At 37.2% G+C, this 25,184-nt stretch overlaps 1 protein-coding gene across 13 annotated transcripts in view; it reads left to right on the top strand.

Moving 5' to 3' along the window:
- The window catches only part of LOC131438262 (cGMP-specific 3',5'-cyclic phosphodiesterase), a 189,803-nt gene that overhangs the window by 147,820 nt on the left and 16,799 nt on the right, over window positions 1-25,184 (top strand). For 12 of the 13 annotated variants that reach the window (XM_058608232.1, XM_058608234.1, XM_058608185.1 and 9 more), the window contains 7 exons: window positions 1,740-1,985; window positions 2,157-2,422; window positions 7,813-7,914; window positions 8,075-8,461; window positions 8,542-8,785; window positions 19,322-19,413; window positions 23,033-23,356. In XM_058608232.1, coding sequence (XP_058464215.1) covers window positions 1,740-1,985; window positions 2,157-2,422; window positions 7,813-7,914; window positions 8,075-8,461; window positions 8,542-8,785; window positions 19,322-19,413; window positions 23,033-23,356 — 1,661 coding nt within the window. The remainder of the gene's footprint in view (window positions 1-1,739; window positions 1,986-2,156; window positions 2,423-7,812; window positions 7,915-8,074; window positions 8,462-8,541; window positions 8,786-19,321; window positions 19,414-23,032; window positions 23,357-25,184) is intronic. The other variant, XM_058608194.1, reaches the window with a different exon arrangement.

Below are 25,184 nucleotides of genomic sequence, written 5' to 3'. Positions count from 1 at the left end.
TAGAAGACGCGGAGTTGATTTGAGCTTTGCGTTTGAAAGCCAATAGGATCATGTGGGATTATAGGGCACGACATTTGAATATAAATTTGTTAAAATCGGCTCGACAAATATTCAACAAATTTTGCAAACTAGAAGAGCTTACTGAATAGTTTCAAAATATTTGCTCAAATTACACTTCTATAGAGAACAACTGGTACCATTTTTGATCAAAATAGTCTATTGCGCTTTGAAATAATATCCCATTTGAGCCAATTTGCGCTGATTACTGATTCTTGTTACCGCATTAAACGAATTGGCTAGAATAATTTTTCCAAATTATGAGTGGAGGAGACAGGAGGATCTTAATAGCTAAGGCCAGTAGGTCGCGTAAAACCACGTGGCTCGCTGTGCGTATTACATTTCTCTCCATGCAAAATGTGCAAAATGACTCTCGATGTGGCCAAGAAAGTTTTGATATTTTCGGTCACAAGTTTGACTACATCACATAAAATCCAAGAGGGCTGCCGCTTGTTGGGCAGCCTTTTTGAGCCGATTTTATTTCTCTCTCATGTTTCGTTACGTTACCAGGGAGCTAAAATGGCGCCGACATAGAAATCGACTTACCTCCACAAAAATAACTTTTACTCATTTCTTCGCGTTTCGCCTTCGGCTCGTCAGTGCTTAAAGCAGTTCAAATTGAACTGCCATCTCGTGCCTAGCAGTTCAACTTAAACCGCTAAGCAGACGCAAAGTTTGCACTACTTATGCAACCCTTAAACAATATTGCACAAGTGCTATATTATTTCTGACGTCTCAGGCGTAAACAAGTGACGGCTTATTACTGGCCAACGCAGAATGTGAACATTTAAGTTCAATTTGAACTGCTTCAAGCACTGACGAGCCGAAGGCGAAACGCGAAGAAATAGAAACAAAATATGTGCTTTTTACACAAACAATATTTTTGATATTCGTCACCGTTTATGAGAAAATCAGATTTGAAGCGTGAAAATAGCCCTCTAAAATGCCCTAAAATAAACTGGCCTCAGCCCTTGAGTATTTGGAAACCATTACATAGCTATCTGTTTGCTCGGGAAGATAAATTGGTATTTGGAAAGATTATTATCGCAAACGGTTACGTACAGCATTAGACGCATTCTTAGAAAACGTTAATTCAAGCATGCTACAATTTATTCGGCGATGACACAATATTACATCTGTATCGATGTAACCTTCGGCGAAATCAACTGTGAAGTTAATAATATGACTTATCTTTAGATGCTTTGAACTGTGAATATAAGTGAATCGCGACGCGTTTTTTATGTGCATCTAGAAAGATGTAAATTTTTCTAAGTGTACAGCTTGTATTGGAAAAATTATACTCACAAAAGAACTGTCTGTACGGAAATGAGAAACATCAGCTCATTCACCAATATACTGCATTTAAAAGTGTATAGTCCATATACTATTTCTCCAGGTTCAACGGTTAATTCCTTCAATGGAACGAGCAGCCAAGAGCCAAAATTTGAAAAGACATATCTACTTGGTCCGGTACAATACCAGTGGGTTTAAAAAAATCCAGTGCAACAAGTTGCAATCGCTAGTTTTATATATCTTTCCGGTATTGTACGGGGTTAGCTCGGCTGTGCAGTGAGCCTCTCGCGCCAAGGGCAACTTTTAACCTGTTGAAAAACCTAATGGGGCCAGTTTTCCGTTAGCATGTTGAGGAGAATATTATTATAATTTTTCTGCTTCTCCCACAGCTCTCGACGAAGCGGTCCGTCGTGCCAAGCAGGACGAACTGATTATCCCGTTCGGGGTCGGCATCGCCGGAACGGTAGCTGAAACGAACGAAACCATCAACATCAAGGAGGCTTATAAGGATCCTCGTTTCAACAGCGAAATTGACCAAAAGACCGGTTACAAAACGAACATAATCCTGTCGATGCCTATCTGCAACTACGAGGGACAGGTAATTGGCGTGGCGCAGATTATCAACAAGACAAATGGTGAGTAAATTGAGAGGTTCTTCTGCACAAGTACGATGTCACTTATGGTGTTCAGGATTATTGGCGTTTTTCGTTTACATTTGGTATGGATTATGCAAATCCACGCAAACGGATTCGTTCGTTTGAGTAAATTTCCATGTGCATAACTCAATTTGTTTATCTCCCGAACAGGATCACCCGAATTCACCGAACGGGACGTGGAAATATTCCGTCGATATCTGACATTCTGTGGGATTGGTATCCAGAACGCTCAGTTGTTCGAGATGTCTGTCCAGGAGTACCGTCGGAATCAAATCCTGTTGAATTTGGCACGGAACATTTTCGCCGAACAGAACAACCTGGAGTGTCTAGTCACTAAAATTATGACCGAAGCTCGTGAGCTGCTCAAGTGCGAACGATGTGCCGTTTTTCTGCTGGATCTGGACTGTGGCGAAGCGGTATGTAGCATTCCGTGCCGGTCGTGTTTGGGTTTATCAATTTTCTATTCCATTCAATCTCCCCGAAATTTCCTCGTAGAATGCATGCTTAGATCTGGAAAAAAATCAATATCGGTTCAAGGTAATTCCGAATCGGACACGCGATGAGCACACCGACTAGAGCACCATCACCGGTTCCCAATTTCGTACTGTTGGTATCCAGTGTCGATTACGCTGGCAACAGATCGTGCACAAACGGCACATGCACACATAAATTTGTTGGCACTATCCGTAGCTTGGAATAATTGACGACAAATTTTTAATAAACATTTATGATTCAGTTATGCTACTTCGCTGATAGATGCAATAACCAATAAAACGATTCAGTGGTTGACATGGCAACACTGCCGCAGAGCAGTCGGTAGTGAATTAACTCACGAAACACATTTCCACTCTGATTAACACAGTCTCGTCACGTTCGAAAATTCTGGAAACATGCGTTTGCTTCACGCGGTAATCAATGTTAATGTGGGAACTAGAGAATTATCTGGGGGTTGTATGTTTAGCTATGTATTTCAACAAAGAAAGATGCTATGTATTTGACCTGCTCACCAGTGGTGGATCAAGTTTTAAGTGGATTAGTTTCAGACATTTCTGATAGCGAATTTATTTCATGATTCAGCCAATTTGGCAGAGTGACGAAAAATCAATTATTAATGGAATGAGAACATTATTGAATGTACCGGAATTAAATGTTTACACACAAAGAAGTGTACCTCAAAGTACTTTGTAAAAAAAACTGAAACAATTATCTACCCACAATATCATGCAAATTTGTTTACAATACGTTTGTTTGGTACGTGAACAGAGTCAGAAAGGTATTTACCTTTTTTGGGAAAACTGTTTTCGATCATTTAATCCCAGTTATTCGAAGTTTTTTTTTCAGAAGCGTTGCTTTCAATAGCATTCAATGTGAATGAGAGCAGTGCCACTTGCACGAAACTCATCCGGAAGGGACGGGTCTGAAAGAAACTTCCGGATAGCCGCATGAAAAGTATTACGACCGAAAACCGATACGTATAACCGTCAGCGGGAAAGGTGGGAGTAAACAAAGTGTGATCTTTTTTATTTTAATTAATTTAATGTCGTGTTAATATGAACTAACTATACGACTTGCTACAACGGTGTTTAAAAAATCAAAAGAATTTTATCTGATGTATCCTCTTTACTCAATTTAAAATTGTTTAAATAGCCAAGTTGGTCATGATAAGGTACACATACTCCCAAATAGAATTCATAATTCTTGCCAAGGATCCTTTGATTCTGCTTCTACACGATGTTTTGCGTCGTAGCTCAATTGAAGGGCATCACAATCGTAAATTGGCGTTAATCGGTATTTGTTTCTTTTTGAAGTTCACTTCTTGCAGATAATTAATGAATAAATATTCAGTCAAGCTTTCTTTGTTCCTTTAATTTTGTAGCCGATTCTTAGCGTACCGAACCATTCCATGGCTAGTGTTACGATTCTACTGGCCTGTTAAGTAGCATTTCGCTTCCCAATTTACTTCCTAAAAAAAGCTAATTGGGTTCATATTTAACAAGTACGCGAACTTGCCGTGTGAGTAGGTCGGATTTTCGCGAAGTAGGTCGGATTTTCGCGAAGCGCAAGCCAAATTTTAACGCGTTGCTCTCCGGGCTTCGATGTAATTTTCTTGACTGAAAAGCAAATTTCATAATCAAATAGTAAACATGATGATCTACACACACATAAACACATCATTAAAACGATGGAAGCAAGGCGTCAGGTCAAGTTGACAATTTTTCGATTGTAACAACCTTCAATGCAAATCCTTTTTGAATGAACAATAGAGGTATATTGAGCATGAACGGAACTTTGGAAAGTAACGTTTTGACTTGTAATTGAAATCCTTCTGTGCTGGATTGGAACGAAATTGACGAAGCTACACAGCCGGAAGTAGCACCCACAACAAATTTAGGTATGATTACAGTTTCATACTTATCCTTTGAATCTATAAGTTTGTGAAATGGATTTGGCCACCTGGATAAAAAATTGAGAGAGATCCTTTTTACAGTTTTTGGCTACTATTGCCAATACTTCCGAAACCGGATTCCGAGTACCGAAGTAGCCGAAATTGATTCATATGACAAGCAATAATTCCGATCTACGCATTAGACCACACACTTAAAAATAAACCTGTGATTTTACATCTATTAGATGCACATAAATGGAGCGTCACAGCTCACACAAATTCACGTAGAAGAACATTTAATATTGTGTCTAAAACTCCATACATTAAATTCATTGAAATGAAAAAAAGAATACTGAGAGCAACCGTCGCGCGACTTGATCCGAGAATCATTGGATCACAAGTACGTCTGTTAATCGACCGAGCCACAGAAGCATGCATCTGCTTGGCTGGTAAAAGGTGCATTTGAATTCATACAGTCGCACCTGCTAGCAGAACACAAGTTACAGTCGAAACCAGTAAAATTCAAGCTCATCTAACATTAAGTCATTACAAATGAGATTTTCCGTCATTTGACAAATTAGGTCTTTATGAATTACATTGTATGAGGGATTAAGTCACCTGTACAATTCAATTTTTTTTGTGTGCAGTTTTGAACGTTATTAAAAAGAATTTTTCTTACCAAAATAAATTCTTTCCAAGACCTTCTACTTAAAGCTGAGTTCGTAAAAATCGGTCAAACCATCTCTGAGAAAATAGACTGAGCACCATTTTTGTAAGTTTGAACATTATTTTCGAATCAGAAATCGGGAACCAGGATAGCCGGAATTAACAGGCCGTTTACTACCAATGACCAACGATTGGAATAGTTTCGAGCTCAGCTTAGTAAATTTTTTACGCTTTTTGCTTCGCCGCTTTAAGTGACAATGTTAAGTTTTTAACACTCTTCACCCTGTAATTCCGGTACCGAAAGTCGTATCTGGATGAAGGTCTGAAGTATTGTATGAGATCATTAGGCCTAAGCTTGTGAAAATCGGTCACGCTTTATCTGAGTAAATAAGTAATCAGAAATTCAAATTGTTACATTAGTCACCCTGTAATTCAGGAGCCGATAGTTGGATGAATTTAAAATTCTGAAATTTTCTATGGCATCATAAGATCTTTTATTTAATTCTAAAGTTGAGAAAATCGGTTTAGCCATTTTGCAGAAAGGCTAGTGCACAAAAATGTTACATACACACAGGCATTTTGCGTGCTCAGCGAACTGATTAAATTGTTATATGAGACTCGGTGCAAATATCAATTCATTGACATTCTTTTTTCTTTCAGTCGCATTTATCGTAAAATATCTAATATTTTTTTCAACTGCAGTACCGTTTTTTTACCAAAATCTCACACCAGTAGCAGACATTCGTACAAACAGACATTCGTGTTGTGTTTTCTTCTTCCGTACCAGCACGTACCGGTATGTACTGGTTTTGTATCGTCATTTTAGATGACGGTCTGAAAGTTTTGACACTCGGCGCCCTGTAATTGCGGAACCGAAAGTCGGATCCGGATGAAATGTTACAGTGTGAGCTCTAATTTAAATCAAGAATCGTGAAAATCGGTTCAAGCACTGCTGAGAAATCGAAATCTCCTTTCGGAATTTTTCTTCATTACTTTCGGTGCTTCCGGAACAGGAAACGGAAGATCAGTAGTGCCGAACTAACATGTTCTGAAAATCAGATGAATTTAAGAGTCAGTTCTATGGGAGGTACGAATCCTATAGAACTGACTCTTAAATTGACCATTGTTTGTAAAAAATGTTTATAAAATTGAAAAATTTTCCGCTTATCGCGCTTTAGTTCCAGAACCGGAAGTCGGATTCGGATAAAATGTTCTAGAAATTTTTGAAGCACTATAAGACCTTTCACTTGAATCTTAGTTTGTGTTTCAAGCTATCCATAATAGGGCTATTGTACCAATAGTCATCTCATTAGTAGAATCGCCATATTATTTTGTCGATTATTTACTCGACTTTCAAACAACAATGAATGTAGCAATGTATCAGAAAAAAATAGTTCAAAGCTTGTTCAATACTGCTGTTATAGCGACGCGAAAACTCGAAGCGAGTGCAGTTTCATCTCACTCTAACTATCGGGTTATCATATAGGAGATGACTAATGAAGCTGAAATGAATGGGGGGTACCGTTATTCTAAAGGGTGATTTTTTAAGAGCTTGAGAACTTTTTTAAACAATAAAACGCATAAAATTTGCAAAATCTCATCGGTTCTTTATTTTAAACGTTAGATTGGTACATGACATTTACTTTTTGAAGATAATTTCATTTAAATGTTGACCGCGGCTGCGTCTTAGGTGGTCCATTCGGAAAATCCGCTTTTTTATCGACAAATTTTGTTCAGCGATGAGGCTCATTTCTGGTTGAATGGCTACGTAAATAAGCAAAATTGCCGCATTTGGAGTGAAGAGCAACCAGAAGCCGTTCAAGAACTGCCCATGCATCCCGAAAAATGCACTGTTTGGTGTGGTTTGTACGCTGGTGGAATCATTGGACCGTATTTTTTCAAAGATGCTGTTGGACGCAACGTTACAGTGAATGGCGATCGCTATCGTTCGATGCTAACAAACTTTTTGTTGCCAAAAATGGAAGAACTGAACTTGGTTGACATGTGGTTTCAACAAGATGGCGCTACATGCCACACAGCTCGCGATTCTATGGCCATTTTGAGGGAAAACTTCGGAGAACAATTCATCTCAAGAAATGGACCGGTAAGTTGGCCACCAAGATCATGCGATTTGACGCCTTTAGACTATTTTTTGTGGGGCTACGTCAAGTCTAAAGTCTACAGAAATAAGCCAGTAACTATTCCAGCTTTGGAAGACAACATTTCCGAAGAAATTCGGGCTATTCCGGCCGAAATGCTCGAAAAAGTTGCCCAAAATTGGACTTTCCGAATGGACCACCTAAGACGCAGCCGCGGTCAACATTTAAATGAAATTATCTTCAAAAAGTAAATGTCATGTACCAATCTAACGTTTAAAATAAAAAACCGATGAGATTTTGCAAATTTTATGCGTTTTATTGTTTAAAAAAGTTCTCAAGCTCTTAAAAATCACCCTTTATAACAGTTTTTATTCGGTTTTCGGGCTAAAATTAACACCGAACGAAAACACCACTCAATTAAAATACACACCGCAGGTTCGTCCGTCGCTGGTTGCATCAACGATAAGAGGATTATATTTTGTTTTCACTTCCCCGCCTACCAACTTCCGATCTCGACCACGGTCACAGAGCACAGTCACACCGAACCAATTATTTGATCCTACCTGGCAACGTTTCTAATCGTGGTCCTGTATTTTTCTTTTCTTTTCATTTATCTCTCCATCTTCCCGTACCTTTGCTACCCCCATCTGTGTAGAACCACCTCGAGCGGATGTTGGACCGACCGGAGAAGTCCTATCAAACGCTGTCCCGGCGAACAAGTCACAGCGTCGATGTCGAGGACCTAATCAAACAGCAGGTTATGACAGTTTTTTCTTTGTTTTCATCCGCTTCCAGATGGTCAGGCCGAGAATAGTTGAATGTCACGGGAAACTCATTATTTTCTCATAAAGAAGACTAACAAATTTTTTTTAGTACCACTGAAAACCCAATTAAACCAGGTTTTCGTCCATTTACAGAAAACCAATACGGCTCGATTCACGATGATTTTTGAACTGGGCAGCAATAGTCAATCGGCGTCGGCGAATATTTCGCATCCGTCCGTGAACGACCTGAACAGTTCCACGCTAGCCCAGATTGCGGAGTATGTTGCCAGTACCGGTGAAACGCTCAACATCAACGATGTCAACGAGTGGCTCAAGGACAAACCGATATATCATCCGCAACAGCAGCAACATCAGCAGCAGCAGCAGCAGCATCAACAGTCACAGTCTGCAGCTACCTTGGGTGGCGCCGGTGTAGGTCAGCAGGGTTCGTCGGACGAGCTGAGCGCCCGAACCATTCTCTGTATGCCGATCGTCAACGGACAGCAAACTGTGATTGGTGTCGCTCAATTAATTAATAAGGTTAGTGACCACATCCCTAACCCCCACCCAATATATGGCCAGATCCCCAATGGTGCCATTATTTTTTTGCTCTTCTCCAGGAAAACAATCTTCAATTTACTAGCTGTGATATTTCAATATTCGAAGCATTCGCCATCTTCTGTGGACTGGGCATCCACAACACGCAGATGTACGAGAGTGCCTGCAAGCTGATGGCTAAGCAGAAGGTGGCCCTGGAGTGTTTATCCTACCATGCCACTGCACCCCCCGACCAGACACTGAAGCTAGTCAACGACACCATTGCTCCGGCCGAGGAATACAAACTGTACAGTTTTACGTTTATCGGTGAGTGAAAATTGAAAATGAACTGAACTCAATTGTTTTTTTTAATGAACTTGCCGATGTTCTATTCTTGAATCCTATAGTCGTTGGGTTGAATTTTTTAGTATCGTAAATTGAAACTTAGAGTAAATTGTTTTCGTTATCCCTTCGGCTCACATACAGGGAAAATGGGTTACAAACTTCATTTCGTAGGGGATATTTTATTATTGGTTCAATCAATTGGTTCTTGTGATAGGTTTACTCCGTGCAGAGGTAGATGACTACATTATGCTTTAATCGAACCAATAGCTTTTTCGGTAAAGAAAATCTTGTGTTTGTTGCTTTGTAAAATATTGCATCTTCATTGTGATTTTTTCATGTCGTTGACACTCGTTTAGTCGTTGAATTATTCCTCACACAGAGCAAATTTGAACAACCTATGCTAATCGGAATCTCGAATCTTCATCAGCATTCGCGGTTGCATAAGTACATTGGCATTGTAAGCATTCGCGATTGTAAATCATTTTTCGAAATGAGTCGAACACTGTATTGACGATGATCACTTGAAAATTTCAATCAAAGAATTGTGATAAAATCGGATACAATATGCTTTGGTTCTAAGAAGCAATACCGCAGAAAAAATAAGAAGTGTATCGAAAATAAGGTATCCACAAATTTTTCTTTCAAATAATGATAAAAAACGATATTTTATTCAAACTAAAAATTTGATCCTTTATTGTACGAGGTTAAACTTGAGAATAATGAAAACCGGATGAAATTTAAGTTATTCTTTCACGAATTTTCAAACTAACAGTTCGGCTGAAGAGTTCGTATCGTTTAATAGAAACACACATTTTTTTGCCAAAATTCGTTTTTATTATTCAACATAATTGCAATCAGAGGCGATACAGCGATTATAGCGATCTTCCAACTTTTCGATACCATTTTTGTAGTACGATTTGTCCTTTGCCTCAAAATAGGCCTCAGTTTCAGCGATTACCTCTTCATTGCTTCTAAATTTTTTACCAGCGAGCATTCTCTCGAGGTCTGAGAACAGGAAAAAGTCACTGGGGGCCAAATCTGGAGAATACGGTGGATGAGGGAGCAATTCGAAGCCCAATTCGTTCAATTTCAGCATGGTTTTCATCGACTTGTGACATGGTGCATTGTCTTGATGAAACAAAACTTTTTTCTTCTTCAAATGAGGCCGTTTTTTTGAAATTTCGTCCTTCAAACGCTCTAATAACGCTATATAATAGTCACTGTTGATGGTTTTTCCCTTTTCAAGGTAGTCGATGAAAATTATACCGTGCGAATCCCCAAATACAGACGCCATAACCTTACCGGCCGATTGTTGAGTCTTTCCACGCTTTGGGTTCAGTTCATCGCGTGCAGTCCACTCAGCTGACTGTCGATTGGACTCCGGAGTGAAGTGATGGAGCCATGTTTCGTCCATTGTTATATATCGACGAAAAAAATCGGTTTTATTTCGATATAACAGCTCCAAACACTGCTCAGAATCATCAATTCGTTGTTGTTTTTGATCGATTGTGAGCTCACGCGGCACCCATTTTGCACAAAGCTTTCTCATATCCAAATATTCGTGAATAATATGTCCAACACGTTCCTTTGATATCTTTAGGGTGTCAGCTATCTCGATCAACTTAACTTTACGGTCATTGAAAATCATTTTGTGGATTTTTTCACGTTTTCATCGGTAACAGCCTCTTTTGGACGTTCAGTGCGTTCATCGTCTTCGGTGCTCATATGACCAGTACGAAATTTTGCAAACCACTTACGAATTGTTGCTTCGCCCGGTGCAGAGTCTGGATAACGCTCATCAAGCCATTTTTTGGTATCGGCGGCACTGTTTTTCATCAAAAAGTAGTGTTTCATCAACACACGAGATTCCTTTTCTTCCATTTTTTTCACAATAACAAAAGTAGCTTCACTCAAAATGCAATATCTCACCATCTAATAATCAGACAGCTGTCAAATGTATACACGTATCTTTTGAAGGTTGGTACTAACTGAAAATGGTATGGATTTAATTCTAGTGGCGCCTTCTCATAGAAACGATACGAACTTTTCAGCCGATCTGTTATTGATCGATCGCTCTTCGACAAGTTCCGGACAAGTGTTGCATGGCATTTTTTGGACGCTTAAGCCCAATTTTTTTTTAAATCCTGCATGTTCCCAGCAGCTTTACCAGTCTTCTTGAAGACCCTCTTCACGATTGCCCAGTAACGTTCGATGGGTCGAAGCTGAGGGCAATTTGTTGGATTGATATTTTTCTCAACGAAATTTATACCCCAATTGAGGGTGTTTTTTTTTTCATAGTGAGCCGACGCTAAATCCAGCCAAAACAGTGGAGGTGTACTATGCTTCTAATATAAAGGCAGCAATCTCCTCTGGAGACACTCAGATCGATAGATTTCTGCATTTATTGTGCCGGTAGTGTAAAAAATGGCTGACTTCAAACCACAGGAACATATTGCTTGTCATATCAGTACCTTTCGACCGAATTTCTCCACTTGATTCGACCTGTCCGCATCGCTCACATCCTCCCCAACGACGACAGTAAAGTATTATGAACCTGGAAGAGTAACATTGATTTATTCTTCATGATTAGAGATACCGCTTTCTGGTCCAGTTTCAGGTTGGAAGAACCGGGATTTCTGCTTCTTCCTGATAGCTCATCCAAAGAATAGTGTTCCCCAAACTTATCAATGGTGGTTTTAACACTGGCATGATGAATTCCAAACCGCATCGCCAATTTTCGCATAGTAATGCCCTTCTCATTTTGAAAACGCAGAATTTGAACCGCACAAACAAGTGAACAAACTGAAGGCCAAACGCAAGCTGAAGGCCAAACGCACAGCATACTGTGATCTGAGCATAAAAAACCATCACAAATACATGCGTACAACGCAAATGTATGTAGATAGCTTATTTTCGATACACTCCTTAGATCGAAAACTGTTCAATAATGCAGTTATAGCAACGTGAATGCACCAATTTTCAACATATTTATGAAGATCGTCCTAGTTATCTCTCGTTGTTCATCGTCACTTCTGATGACGAATTGAAATTTTTAATATTCGTCATCCTGTATTTCCAGACCCAGAAGTAGGATCTCAATGAAATCAAATGGGATCATATGGGACTAGGGCTAGGACTCTTTATTTAAATATAAGTTTGTTAAAATCGATTCAACCATCTCTGAGAAATCGATGTGAGTTATATTTCGAAATTTTTGAGCACTTTTTCTTGTGCTTCCGGTATACTTGAATTAAATTTGTCAGACCAATAATAAACAAAATATTCAAACTAGAAGAGAATTCATGGAAATTTATGTCTCAATAGCTACATCTAAAATGAGCGTATCAATCGATCAACTTGATGTAAAACTATGGTATGTCTGTAATTTCGTGTTGGCGGCTCAATGCATACGGCGTTGTCATATGTTCGATCCCCGACCTGGAAGGATTCATATTGTCAGTAGGGTCGTAGTACTAGCCATGCAATTATTCTGTACGCTAAGGAACGCAATACCATGACTTTGGCTGTTATTTCGAAGCTAATTGGGCAGAATTTGACATCAAAACTGACCGAAAATTCAGCTCAAAATGTGATATCAAGTCATCACTCCCAAAAAAATGTTTCAAGGCTGTAGGCTGTATGCCATATGTCATTGTTTACACCCAAACGTCAAACCGTATGTAACCCAAAGCGAAGTTTCGCACGCATTTAGAGTGGTTTAAAAATACCTTGGCATCGAACACAAAACAACTCAACCTCCAATGTTGAACAAAGCAAAGAGAGATTGGACAATGACAATGTAATAAGTCCTAGGTCTGGGCAAAAAATCCTTGGAAATTTTCAAAAAAAAAATATATATCTCTAAAACGGTTGGTCCGAATGATTTGGAGTCTTCAGCAATGTTTTAGGTAATTATTGAGGTTTTATCAAGAGTTTTATGAAAAAAGTACATTGTCAAAAAGTGTGTTCGGACCTTTTGAAATCCAAAGTACACTGAAGTCTTTTTTATGCGAGTTTACGTACCGCATAAAAAACCGCATAACTCTGAAAATTCGCATAAAAAAACCGCATAAATCTGAAACTTTGCATAAAAAAAACCGCATAACTCTGAAACTTCGCATAAAAAAACCGCATAACTCTTAAAAATACGCATAAAAAACCGCATAACTCTAAAACTTCGCATAAAAAAAACCTCATAACTCTGAAAATTTGCATAAAAAAGTCGCATAAAAAACCGCATAAAAAAAGACCTTAGTGTACACATTAACAAACCACGGACCTTGGCTATTTTGCAAGCAAACATTGAATGATAATGCGATGATATCGAGAGAAACTCTCGAGAAAGTGACGAAAAATGCAGGAAAAAGAACATTTTGTCATTAGGGAAAATGCGAGCACTTGATTGAGTCAAATTATACTTAAAGGATTCGAAGCGGACGACAATTGTAGGAATGTAGGTTTTAACCTCTAGAAGACTTTGCGGTATGCCAGTTATCCAGAAAAACCTATTTTAATCTACCTAGAAGTGTAATGATACTTCTCTCATATTACGTACACATGTGAAAGGGCGGTCATTCTGATCTCTGGTATGTATTAGTCTATCGAGACAGTACACGCTAAAAGTTCACCCAATTCCGCAACGGATTGGTCAAACACGTTTTCGTTGTGCGCTTACGTTCTTATCGGTCCAAAGTCATCGTGCGTAGCAGGAAATTTTCTTCGTCTGCAAATAATCCTTTCCAACTCCGTTTCATGTATTTTGTTGACAATTCTCTGAGCAAATATTCCACGGTGTAATCTGAAGAAAAACTAGCCAACTTTTATCCAATGTTTCATTGATTTTCTTTGCCGTTTTGTCTCTTAAAAAAAACATCTCTCACATCCATGCAGTAAAGTCATTAAATGTCAACCGTCCTGCTTTCGATATCATTCATTATAGTACTAATCTCCGTAAAAATCAACAACTCGTACTCTGATTAAAAAATCAACGGTTGTGTTCTAACCCTGCGGGCTATAATTTAAGTACTTTGTGTAGCACAGTGGAATCCGCATCTATGTTACATGTTCTCTGATGTGCTGTCACTCATCCTCGTCAAACACCTTTAACACCGTACCGCTTCATTGTTGCAGCGTTGGTGGGCTAGATCATAAACGTGAAGCGAATATGTTGTTCGCACACCGAACACAGATAGGACGGATGTGGAGCTTCATACCTCGCGTCGACAATGGCCTGAAATGATTGGAAACGACACCTGAAATGATTGAAAAAGCGAAGCGCACAAAATTACATATGTATTCGAAAGAGGCATGGATGAGACAGTCGGGTCGGTCCTGCTGGATGATTTCAGCATTCAACACGCTAATGGAAAATCCATTACTAGTTCAAATTTTGTGCAAATGATTTTCTCGGGATTGGTGCGCGGTTTGAATGCATAATTTAAAGAAAAATCTTTCTGGGGCAAAACTCTGCTATTTAATATTGAATGAGTGCATCATTAATGTATTATTAATCGATAGATTCTATTTGTTACTATGAATCTAGTTTGCATGGATACGCGATAGTGTTGTTGAAACACAAATAAGTTCAGATTATCAATTCGAGGAGCTTCATTATTATTCCAGTTAGGAATTTAAGCTTTAACAACTAATAATTGCTGTTGAATGCAAGCTAAAAACATTATACCTTTACAATACATCGGCTCATGAACCAGTTAAAGTTTATTTAGGACGTTACAAGCGTTCAAATTCTATACAAACTGCGAAAAGTAAAAAAAAGTTCACCATGTAAGATATTAGCTTGACTCAGCAAGAGCAAAACAAAAAATAATTAATTGATGACTGACATATTAAAGTTCCGACCAATGACCATAAATGTTTAAAGAAGCTAATAAAACAAACAAACAAACCTCGAATTAGAAGTCATTTTTTACGGGTTACCAAATCATATAATACTAGAGATGAAGATGTAGCTTTATTACGTTTTCGATAACCCTTTCCAAATATAGAAAAATCGATGCATATGAAAACTTAGTATATAACCATTCTTCATACACCTGTTACGATAATCTTTTACCCACCCCTCATGGCCATGGCTAACTGATTTGCCCAATCGTTCGGCGAACAAAAGCAAATTAATATTTTATTTCCACCGAATGCTCTACCCTCCTTGAATCAGGCTCAGATTTCCGGCAGAAATAATCATCCTAATGCAAATGCTCTTCTGTGGTACTTTTCTACTGCTACTTATAATTGGATCGATTATTTCTGTTCGTCACAATCGCGTTTGCCAATTTCAGCTGATTTACGATAACAATTTCTTGGACAATCGATTTCTAGACAATCTTACGTATCCAAATTCATCTGTTCTCCAGCATTTACCTTGTCTGTTATTAAGCGTGAGTTCAGCTATCTCCATTCAATACGAAACGGTTACGAAAGTGGGTATTTGCTCCTGTGTTTCACTCGAAACATCAAGAAGGAAATCCCATTTCAGAACAAATTATACAACCCAACCCAATTAGTAATCCGCAACTAGTTCTGATACGACTGAATCCAAGCTAGGTTTTAAGTTTCCCATTACCACATATCTTCGCCATATTTAACAGTCTATTATTTATAAGTTGTCGTTACTTACTAAATATATTTGAATATAGCTATGCTTTTAGCTACTAGCTGAAAATATAGGTTTATTTGATGTTGCGAAACCATTATGAACCCATAAGTGTAATCGTTATCATGAATTGATGATCGTTTGAAACTCGTCGTAAAATGTGTGTTTTGCATCAATTTATGATTCCAAATAATATGTTTTTTTTTTCTTTTATGGTTGGAAAAGCTTCTTTTATTGATCTATTATTTTCATTGTTGTTGGTTACAATTTGTAACAAATTTACTTGAATTAAGTTATTTTCATGTTGCGTGAGATCAGTTATTCTAGTATTTCCTTACAAGGAAACGATAACTAATTTTCAACTTATTTTCAACTGATCTCCAATAAGCCACTAGTCACTAGTCAGATCTGCGCTTTTTGAGTCATGTAAGAGAGTAGTAAGTCAAATCACTCAGAAGCAAAATTTGTTTCTTGGGAAGTTTCACTGCTAGTTTGCATTAACAGTTTGAATTTAACTGCTTTACTCCGACGAGTCGAAGACGAAAAAAATGATTTTTTCAGGTGACCTTATCTCACCTACGATGCAATTCATGGTGAAATTAAGGAAAATTATATTACTAATATAGGGTAATTAGAACGAGTATTACTGATTCCGACTGTAACTTGCCTTCGGCTAGGTTAATTTATATTCACCATTTACCAGCCAAGCAGATGTGTGCTCAGTTCATTAACGGACGTACTTTGCGATCCAATGATTCTCGGTTCTAAACTACGCTGTCGCTATCAGTATTCTTATTTGTTTCAATAAATCTGATGTAACAGAGTTGCCCAGTCACACAATATTACATCCTCTTGTACGTAAATTTGCGTGGAATACGATACTTCATATGTAAAATCGATGTAAAATCACCATGCGTTTTCGAAGTGTGTATGCATTGTTTCTAATCAACATCATAAACTTTCTGCAATACAAGTGAGTTTCGGCAATTTGTACAAACCAAGGAAGATTTCCGTAGAATTGACATCACTGGTTCTCATATTATTTCCAAAATAAACTGAGGGATGAATTCTCGGTACCAGTAACGACGCCATTTTTATAAGAGAAAAATCGGAACGTAAAAATTCAATCACAATAACTTGTCGGTTTATTTAAAATATCAACAGGAAGGGTTACACTAAATTTCGACGTTTCATGCAATTCTAAGACGCTTGACATAAAAAAAATTCGATTTCGGAAATCTCATGTACTTCGCCCTATGGTAATTTTTCAAGATCGCACATTTTCAAATCTTAACCGCCGGGTAGCACCCCTTACCTATGTCCGATTTAGCTCAAATTTTGCATGAGGACTTTTTTCGAGGTGCTTAAACTTTTGAACAATAATGCTTAACGAAAATAGAGGTGATCCCAAAATATTTGCACCCCCAGTAAAAACCAACGTGTTTTGTCGGTTACGTCACTTATACAATCATATCTCTCCGGAATAAAAAGTCACAGCCATTTCATCTTTGAATATGATCAATGGCCCGACAGTAGCTTTCAAACGAGCAAAAGTTTGTTAAAATCGGTTCAGCCATCTTTTCTTTGTAAATTCATTTTTCTGTTTTACCTTTCTCATATCGGTAATCGGTTCAGCCAGCTCTGAAAAATTTGCACGGTAAGAAAACAACACGTTTTGTCGGTCACGTCACTTTTACCATAATATCTACGGAACCAGAAAGTCGGTTTTTCCACACGGAACGACCGAAATTGGCTCTCCGCCTAATTCGTATTACTGTTTTTGAATTAACATAGTTGATTTTAACAAAAAAAATTCCAAAATAACTATAAAATTAGTTAAAATTGCGAATTTACTTTGCTGAAAAAAACTCTTATTTTTAGAGAATGTGTTTAGTTGGCGAATATTCTGGACACAAACTAGTAATATTTCAATCCAACACGAAATTCTCATTGGCAACTAATTTTGTTACTAAAATGAGACAATTTGTTTCTATTTATCTATCACCATCATTACTGAAGGACAGCACAAAGAAAACAAAAATGAAATTGGTTTTATTAACAAGTTTATTAGCCGAAAACTCATGAGAAGTGTCAAAGCAAAACAATTCATTAAAAAGCTAAAAAGAACAGTCTTGTTGAAACTGCTTGCAAATTGTTTAGATGTTTTTCGCATGTGTTACGATATATCCATATATAAACTCTTAGTGGAAAGTGTATTTATTCAGAATTTATGCACATTTGAAGCGATTGTGCGTAATAATGTTTTTACGCCGTACAGTGAAGTGAGTTTCGAATGTTGCACTCTAATTATATATGTCAAATAATGTTTTTTTGTATCTTCCAATCTTCCGGACAACGCCGTCCGGTGTACTACTTGTATTCGGTTTTTGTTTTACAAGTGCTCAAAGTTTTCAGTGAGAGAGTCAAAAAGGAAGTTTATGTTTCGCTTATTTCTTTTTCTCCAATACAACATCGTAGTTATACCTGCCAATATAGAAAAGATAACCGCGACTGAATTTTTTTTCGATAGTGCCATCTAGTGGCTAGTAGTCATTACGGTGTTAACGTTTTTTTGGTGACAGAGCGCCATATAGCTGCAAATTGCAAAAGCCAATTCAACCATTTATGTTGGTTGAAAACAACGTTTTATTTCTCGAGCAAGTTTAATTAGTGAATTCAACTAAAAAATAGCCATTTCAACCAATATTTTATTATTATTAAGGGAATTAAAATTAAAAAATCTAAATTAGCAAAAGTAAGATTTTTTTAGTTGTCTCAAAAAAAATTTAACTAAAATCAGAAAATCAACTAATTTTGTCGCAAAAATGCTGATTTCGATTTTTCCGTGTAGCAATTCTAATACCTTTCTATAGAAAAAGGCAAAAAGAATCAAATTCTTTTCGATTTTGGCTCAAAACTGATTTAATTTGTAGGCCATATTAATAACTTACGCAACAGATAGTAGTTCAATTTTTCCAATGACTGAGTGGAAACATATATTGGAGAAGCCAAATGAACGAGAAACTCACAGAAAAGATGATTTTTTGGAAAAACGATACGATCAGCGATATGACTCTGAAATGCGTTCTGATACATTCCGTGCATACGCGCAACCATTTCGCCACCCTAAGCCTTACGATAGACACAGCTCTAACACACGACTGAGAATGGTAAAGCGTACATCGAACATGGTCCAAATCCTATCCGCCTCATGACCGGTATCCCATATCCAAACATCTTCTCTATTCATCAGACAACAAACACTAGTCTTCTTGCTCTATACCTAGATATATCATTCGTCTTTATCTTCTATGAACTACATAGGTTTCGTCTGCAAATTTGCACTCTGTTATCTAATGAAACTGTATGCATTTTTAAATATACCATCTACCAGTCCATTGTTTCTGTTACTTAACTGATAAATAGGCGTATTTTGTAATCTAGTGATTCTCAGCCTCAGACTCAGTCGGTTCCGCTTTATAGTTGAGAGCTAAAAAAACTTGACCTCCCATTTGGATAAATTTTTTGGGTTGTTGAATTACAGCTCTAAGAATGAAGCTTTTCGCCTTGTGCACTAAGAATCAAAAACGAAGGCTAATGAAGCACATAATTTCAAGTTCTTTATATGGATATTGCACATTTTTAAGTTACTCACATTTCACTGACAGAGATTCACTTACCATTCGTAAGAACAATCATCTACGAGCGGATATTAAATTTTGAATCAACCTGCCGGACAAATTGCTGCCGCTTAGCAAAATATGTTATCGTACCTTTGCTTTTCATGACTTTAGTCAGAATAGAATTCAAAAACAAACAATCAACTAACTTTTATTCTCAACTGTTTCCGCATACGGATATGCAACGCAATCTAACAATAGATCTCTCGTTTTTTGCTACTTTTTCAGATTTCGGCTTAGATGATGACGACACCTGTCGGGCTGCTGTTCGGATGTTTCTGCAGTGCAATCTGGTGCAACAGTTCCACATTCCATACGATGTAAGTATTGAGCGTGCTCACTAGTGTGTATTTTGACTTCCTGGTTTTTTGGTCCAAATTTGAAGAAAGCCGAATAAATATTTATATTATTCAATGTTTCTTTTCTTCCTTATGTTTTTTCTTGTTAGTGGTATTTTGGTACGAGTGGCATATTCATAGGGGCATTTTCATTTTCTCAGTTGATAATTGTCATACAGCATTTTCAAATAATTTTTAAATCCACTTGAATACATATTGTAGGATCTGCGTCAATAAGACATTTATTGTTTAAACTCAATGTTCTTTTTTAAATTGGCTCACTCACTCGTACATGGTAGCAAACTTTGTTCATTTTCTTCTTCTTCAAACAAGCATAATTGGAGTGATCAAATTTTGACATGAATGACAATGTTCGAAACCTGACCCGAAAAGGATCCATACCGACTGCGAAGTCTACTAATATAGAAGGCTAAGTTCTGTCTTTGAATGTAGTACCTTGACCTTGCTTTATTGGTAGGCTTATCACAAAGAAGCATTGTTGTCAACATTATTTAGTACCATCTCGATTGTGTACAGTCGGCTTGGCAGATGAGATTCTATATTTCTAGTAAAGAAACTGAAAGCAAATGCATGTTATCTCTATCAAATGAAGATGAAGTGCGATTGTTGTTCTGGTTGAGACGTAATAATTAACCGATTCTTCTCTTTCAAATGAATTTCTCATAGGTTTATCCTATTTCGGTTTGAGATACAAAAGAAATCTGAATTAAATCGAGTTAATACTTCCGGCAGAGCTGCCTCACTCACTCGCCTGTCTATAAAAAAGTTTTGCTGGGTTGCAGTATAACCGATTATTTCTTTAGATTTATATAATTTCGACGTCGAAAAATGATTAACTTAGTTAAAGCATTGATCAATATCCGGTGAACACAGAGTGGAGATCCATAGATGATGTGACAGAATTATGAAAATGAAAAAGTTTTGTTTGATAGAATTTGAACTTACTATCTTTTTCCAATCCGTGGAACTGTTCTACTATTTGAACTATCCAATTTACACAATGCACATTCAAGTGCACTTCATTATGCTCATTTGATTTTCAGTTATTCGTAAATATTGACAGAAAACTGAACAATGGAGTTCGATAAGGATGGTGGTACGATAAAAACCCAAATTCATTATTCTCTTCATTTTCCATCAAAAATGATCAAAACGTCGGGCAATTTAAGAAATAAATCGTTTGCCTAGAGATTTGTCACAGCGACAGCCTTCAATACTCATAAAGCAAAATAAAAGTTTTCAGACGACGACGTATCCAGCAGGAAATGGTAAGGATATTGGAATGGCGATTGTGTGCAGAATCGCAGTGTTGGGAAAAAATCGAGATTTCGAAAATCGCGACTGAAAAAAAATCACTTCAAAGTTCAATACTGATTTTTTGGTAAGCGCGATTCTCACTGAAACTGATTCTATATGGCAAAAAATTAGTTGTGAAAAGTTCACTAGCGAACATTCTGCTCGATGATATGCGATGAAAAAAGTTCGCATATTGAATATATCTGATATGATTCTCGAACAGAAGACTGTTGGAAATTAAATCTTCATAGCCGTTTTATCTCAAACCTTTGCAGAACAGATGATGTATAAATTCGCCGATGAACGAAAACTGAACCTTTCTGAAAATGTTCAGTGTGCGTTGGGTGGTCAATAAGTGAATCAATAATGGTGATGTATTTGATATTTATTCGGCACTACCGTAGTGGTGAGTAATATCATTAATAAAAGCAGCAAGTGCTGTAATTAATAATAGGTACAATGATCATAAAAACATTATTTAAAACAATCACAAATTATGCAGCTGACCAAAAAAATATTAGCCAATTTAGTTTGAACAACGCACGCAGAAGTAACAAGAGCGCAGACTACCGCTAAGCCAATTCAAACGCAGCTCCTACTGTATGTTCGAGACATGCTGACAATGCTGCGCTCATGTTACTTCTATGAATCAAATTCATGTTTAATAGTGTTTTATTAGGTTTAATCTGAATAGTGCCGTGTAATCAGCCAGCTGGAATTAAGGGGCGGGTAGGGTCTAACACTTTTTGAAGATGTTTTGTTTTTTTCTTTATATTTTCTTATAGTAGAGCATTCCAAGAATATTCTGTGAAAATTTCAAGTCTATCGGAACAAAACTCAGCAAGTTATTGGCCTTTATATTTGCTTATCTCATACTGCGAAGAAGTAAGAGATTGGCGCACAGGCTCACGATTTCTGCTTCGATGAACTTAAAAATTTGACAAAACATTCTTGAAATATTTCATCATAACAAAATACAAAAGAAAAAAATGATTTTTTTGAAAATATTAGATCCTACGGGCTCCCTAGAGTAATAAATTGTTTGCTTTGATTTTATAGGCAAGAAATTTTAAATGCGTTATTCTAGAAAGCAGGTTTTGAAAGTCCGTGTCCATCGTCATTCGAAAGCTACTGCAGCACTTTTTTTTTAAATTTTGCACACACTTTCTACATGTAAAATAGCAGACTTCAACGTTTTCTTTTTCGTTGTTTGTTACTTTGGGGAGGTTATAAAATGGCAGATTTTTCGTGTAAGATTGCATTTTTGACTTTGACTAAAAATTCAAAATATAAATTAAAAAAAAAAATCAAACAGAAACGTTGGGGTCTAGAAAAACTTCTACTCTATCTATGCTGCTTCGGTTTGTTGACTAAGATACAGTGGACACTGCAAATTATGATTTTTAGAAGCGTTCTCTAAAATATCGCTTTACCGATTTATTTCTCAAAATTTTTCCATGGAAAAATTACAAAATGTTGTTCGAATTTTGTTGAACTATAGTTCAGAAATGATTGGCAAAAACGATGATTTTTTCATCATTTAGACCCTACTGATTTTTTCACGAGTGATAGTGACATGAACTTTTTCTGATCATGATTTTCCCAACATTGAGAATGTTTCTCCTACGGAATGATTCCACAAAATTGAACCATGCATCAGTCGTGCAAAGTCTGACCATGTGCGACGGGAGTTCATTATTTCCTTGGACTGCTTTCTATGTTGTGTTTCATAACATCCAGAGTAGCTCAATTGACAGAGCGATTATAATTAATAGGAAAAGGTTGCGAGTTAAAGTCTCTGGAATAGATTTTTTCCATTAAATTTTCGGATTCTATTCTACTATTTCATTCGTTAGATAGATGCTATCCATCATCTCTATCCTGAGCCGTTTTGATAAAATAAATTGAGTTTCTTCGTCCGAAACAAATCTAAAATTTTTTAGTGAACTTTCCTGCGAAATTGAATTTATCTCCTTGTGTCGTGACCAAAATTTTTTTTCTCTGAATAGCTGACCAAAGTTCACCTTTATTCACAGTGCAAAAAAATTGAATTTTATTGGTGACGTGATTCCACATCTAACACAAATCTCGAAAACCCAACTATCAAATGTCTGGATTACATTGGAATGACCTGGATCTTCAGTAAACATATATAGTTTCTGATGCACGGTCGGGAGGTTTTTCAGTATCCGTGTTTACATCATTTGTTCTATTATTTAACTGTGTTTCAAAACAGTTTCAAAATATTTAACTCTAGAACTAATTTCAATTTTTTTCCCGACAGGTCCTGTGCCGTTGGATTCTAAGCGTGCGCAAAAACTACCGGCCCGTCAAATATCACAACTGGCGCCACGCGCTGAACGTAGCCCAGACCATGTTCGCCATGATGAAAACCGGCAAGATGGAACGCTTCATGACCGATCTGGAAATCCTGGGTTTGCTGGTGGCCTGTCTGTGTCACGATTTGGACCATCGAGGCACGAATAATGCATTCCAGTCGAAAACCGATAGCCCACTGGCGATTCTCTACACCACCAGCACCATGGAGCATCACCACTTCGACCAGTGCGTGATGATACTCAATTCGGAGGGAAACAATATATTTCAGGTAGGTTTCAGACAATATGATAGTGAGACGTTGAGCGTTTGAATTTCAAATTCTGAGATCCTACTGCCAATGTCTTTATTGGGTAGACCCGAGCTAGAATGGTTTGATGGCGTGCTTCGGTACAATAAAATATATGCATAGTCTCAAGTAAGGAACAGCGACTTTGAAAACGATAACAGTTTGCTTCATGAAATGCGGTCTCCTTGCATGGGATGATAGGTACATTAAAGAGGATTTATGACCAAATTCATTCAAAAATCACTACAAAACACGTCGTAAGAGGTTAAAGAGATGTTATTTGTTTATTGTTGTATTTTATTTTTAATACCTATGCATAAAGTTGAAGTTTTCACTGTAACAGGTATCTACAAAATTTGCCGATATTTGCACAGTCGAGTGTTCTGTAACCATCTTGGAAACAATGTATATTTACTGAGAATCCTGGCAGTCCTGAATTTAGTAACTGCCAATTATTTCCGAGCTTGTCAGAAACAGTTCTACTGTTTGCACTGTAGAAACGTTCTGAATTTAACTATGAGTTGCGGAGTCGAGTTGTCAGTAATCGAGCGTATTAGGTATTTTGCTTTGTTATTAAGTGAAATATCTATCACAAACGCTGAGATTGGGGAAATGAGATGCAAACCAAAAAAACAACAACAGTCCGAGTAAAAATATTTGTTTCCAATGCTCCTCAACTTATCTTCCACGAAATATTGAAATCTTTTCCAAATTGAATATTTCCAGCTCTACGAGAAATGACGTCGTGATGTTATACAAAATCGACCGATGACATTAGATGACAAGTATCTCGATGAGTTGCAGAAAAAGCTAACATACTTTTCGAAATCTCGACAAACGGATTTGCTGATTTTGGTTTACTTGTTATTTACTGACAGCAAAATAGGAAGCAGTAATGCTTAATTTTCAAACTTTTTTCCGCGGTATTGCTTTTTAAAGCCGAAGCAAACTTTTTTTATCCAATTTTATCACAATTTGTCGAATGAAAGTCGAGTAAAATGGCGGCAAAGTAACATGGCGATTCTACTAATGAGATGACTATTGGTACACTAGACCAGAGGTATCAGAAAACAACTTTAACGAAATTTGGAAAAAAGGATGAGGATTACTAAACAATCAGTAAAATTTCGTGTTGGAGAATCAATTCGGCAATTTATCATATCGAACTCGAGAATCGGTTTCAAGTGTGTATGTGCCATATAATTCCACCAATCTTTTGACGTGGATACGTCTTGTTTTACTATTTAAAATTCAAAATTCACCGGGGGTAAGAAAGGCAGAACTTAATCGTGAATATCGCAGCAGCACATTTTTCTTCATATCATATCAAAGATATGCTCAACAATCTATGATAAAATTTTCAGTAGAATTAGATAACCACAAAAACCTCAAAAGTAAAGTTTTCTAAAATGTTTGGTATGAACAAGTATTAAGATAAAATTCAGTACCAAAATAGGACGCACAAAATTCCAACTGCATGAGTTAAACGAATCATGGCACATAACAGGTCGGCTGAAAAGTTCGTATCGTTTCTAAGAGAGGGCGCCACTAGAATTAAATCCATACCATTTTCAGTTAGTACCAACCTTCAAAAGATACGTGTATAAATTTGATAGCTGTCTGATTATTAGTTTGTGAGATATTGCATTTTGAGTGAAGCTACTTTTGTTATTGAGAAAAAAATAGAAAAAAAGGAATTTCGTGTGTTGATGAAACACTACTTTTTGATGAAAAAAAGTGCCGCCGATACCAAAAAATGGCTTGATGAGTGTTATCCAGACTCTGCACCGGGCGAAGCAACAATTCGTAA

The sequence above is a fragment of the Malaya genurostris genome, chromosome 1 (genome assembly GCF_030247185.1).
Source record: "Malaya genurostris strain Urasoe2022 chromosome 1, Malgen_1.1, whole genome shotgun sequence".
In the NCBI taxonomy this organism is placed as follows: Eukaryota; Metazoa; Arthropoda; class Insecta; order Diptera; family Culicidae; genus Malaya; species Malaya genurostris.
This window is presented reverse-complemented; position numbering and strand designations above follow the sequence as displayed.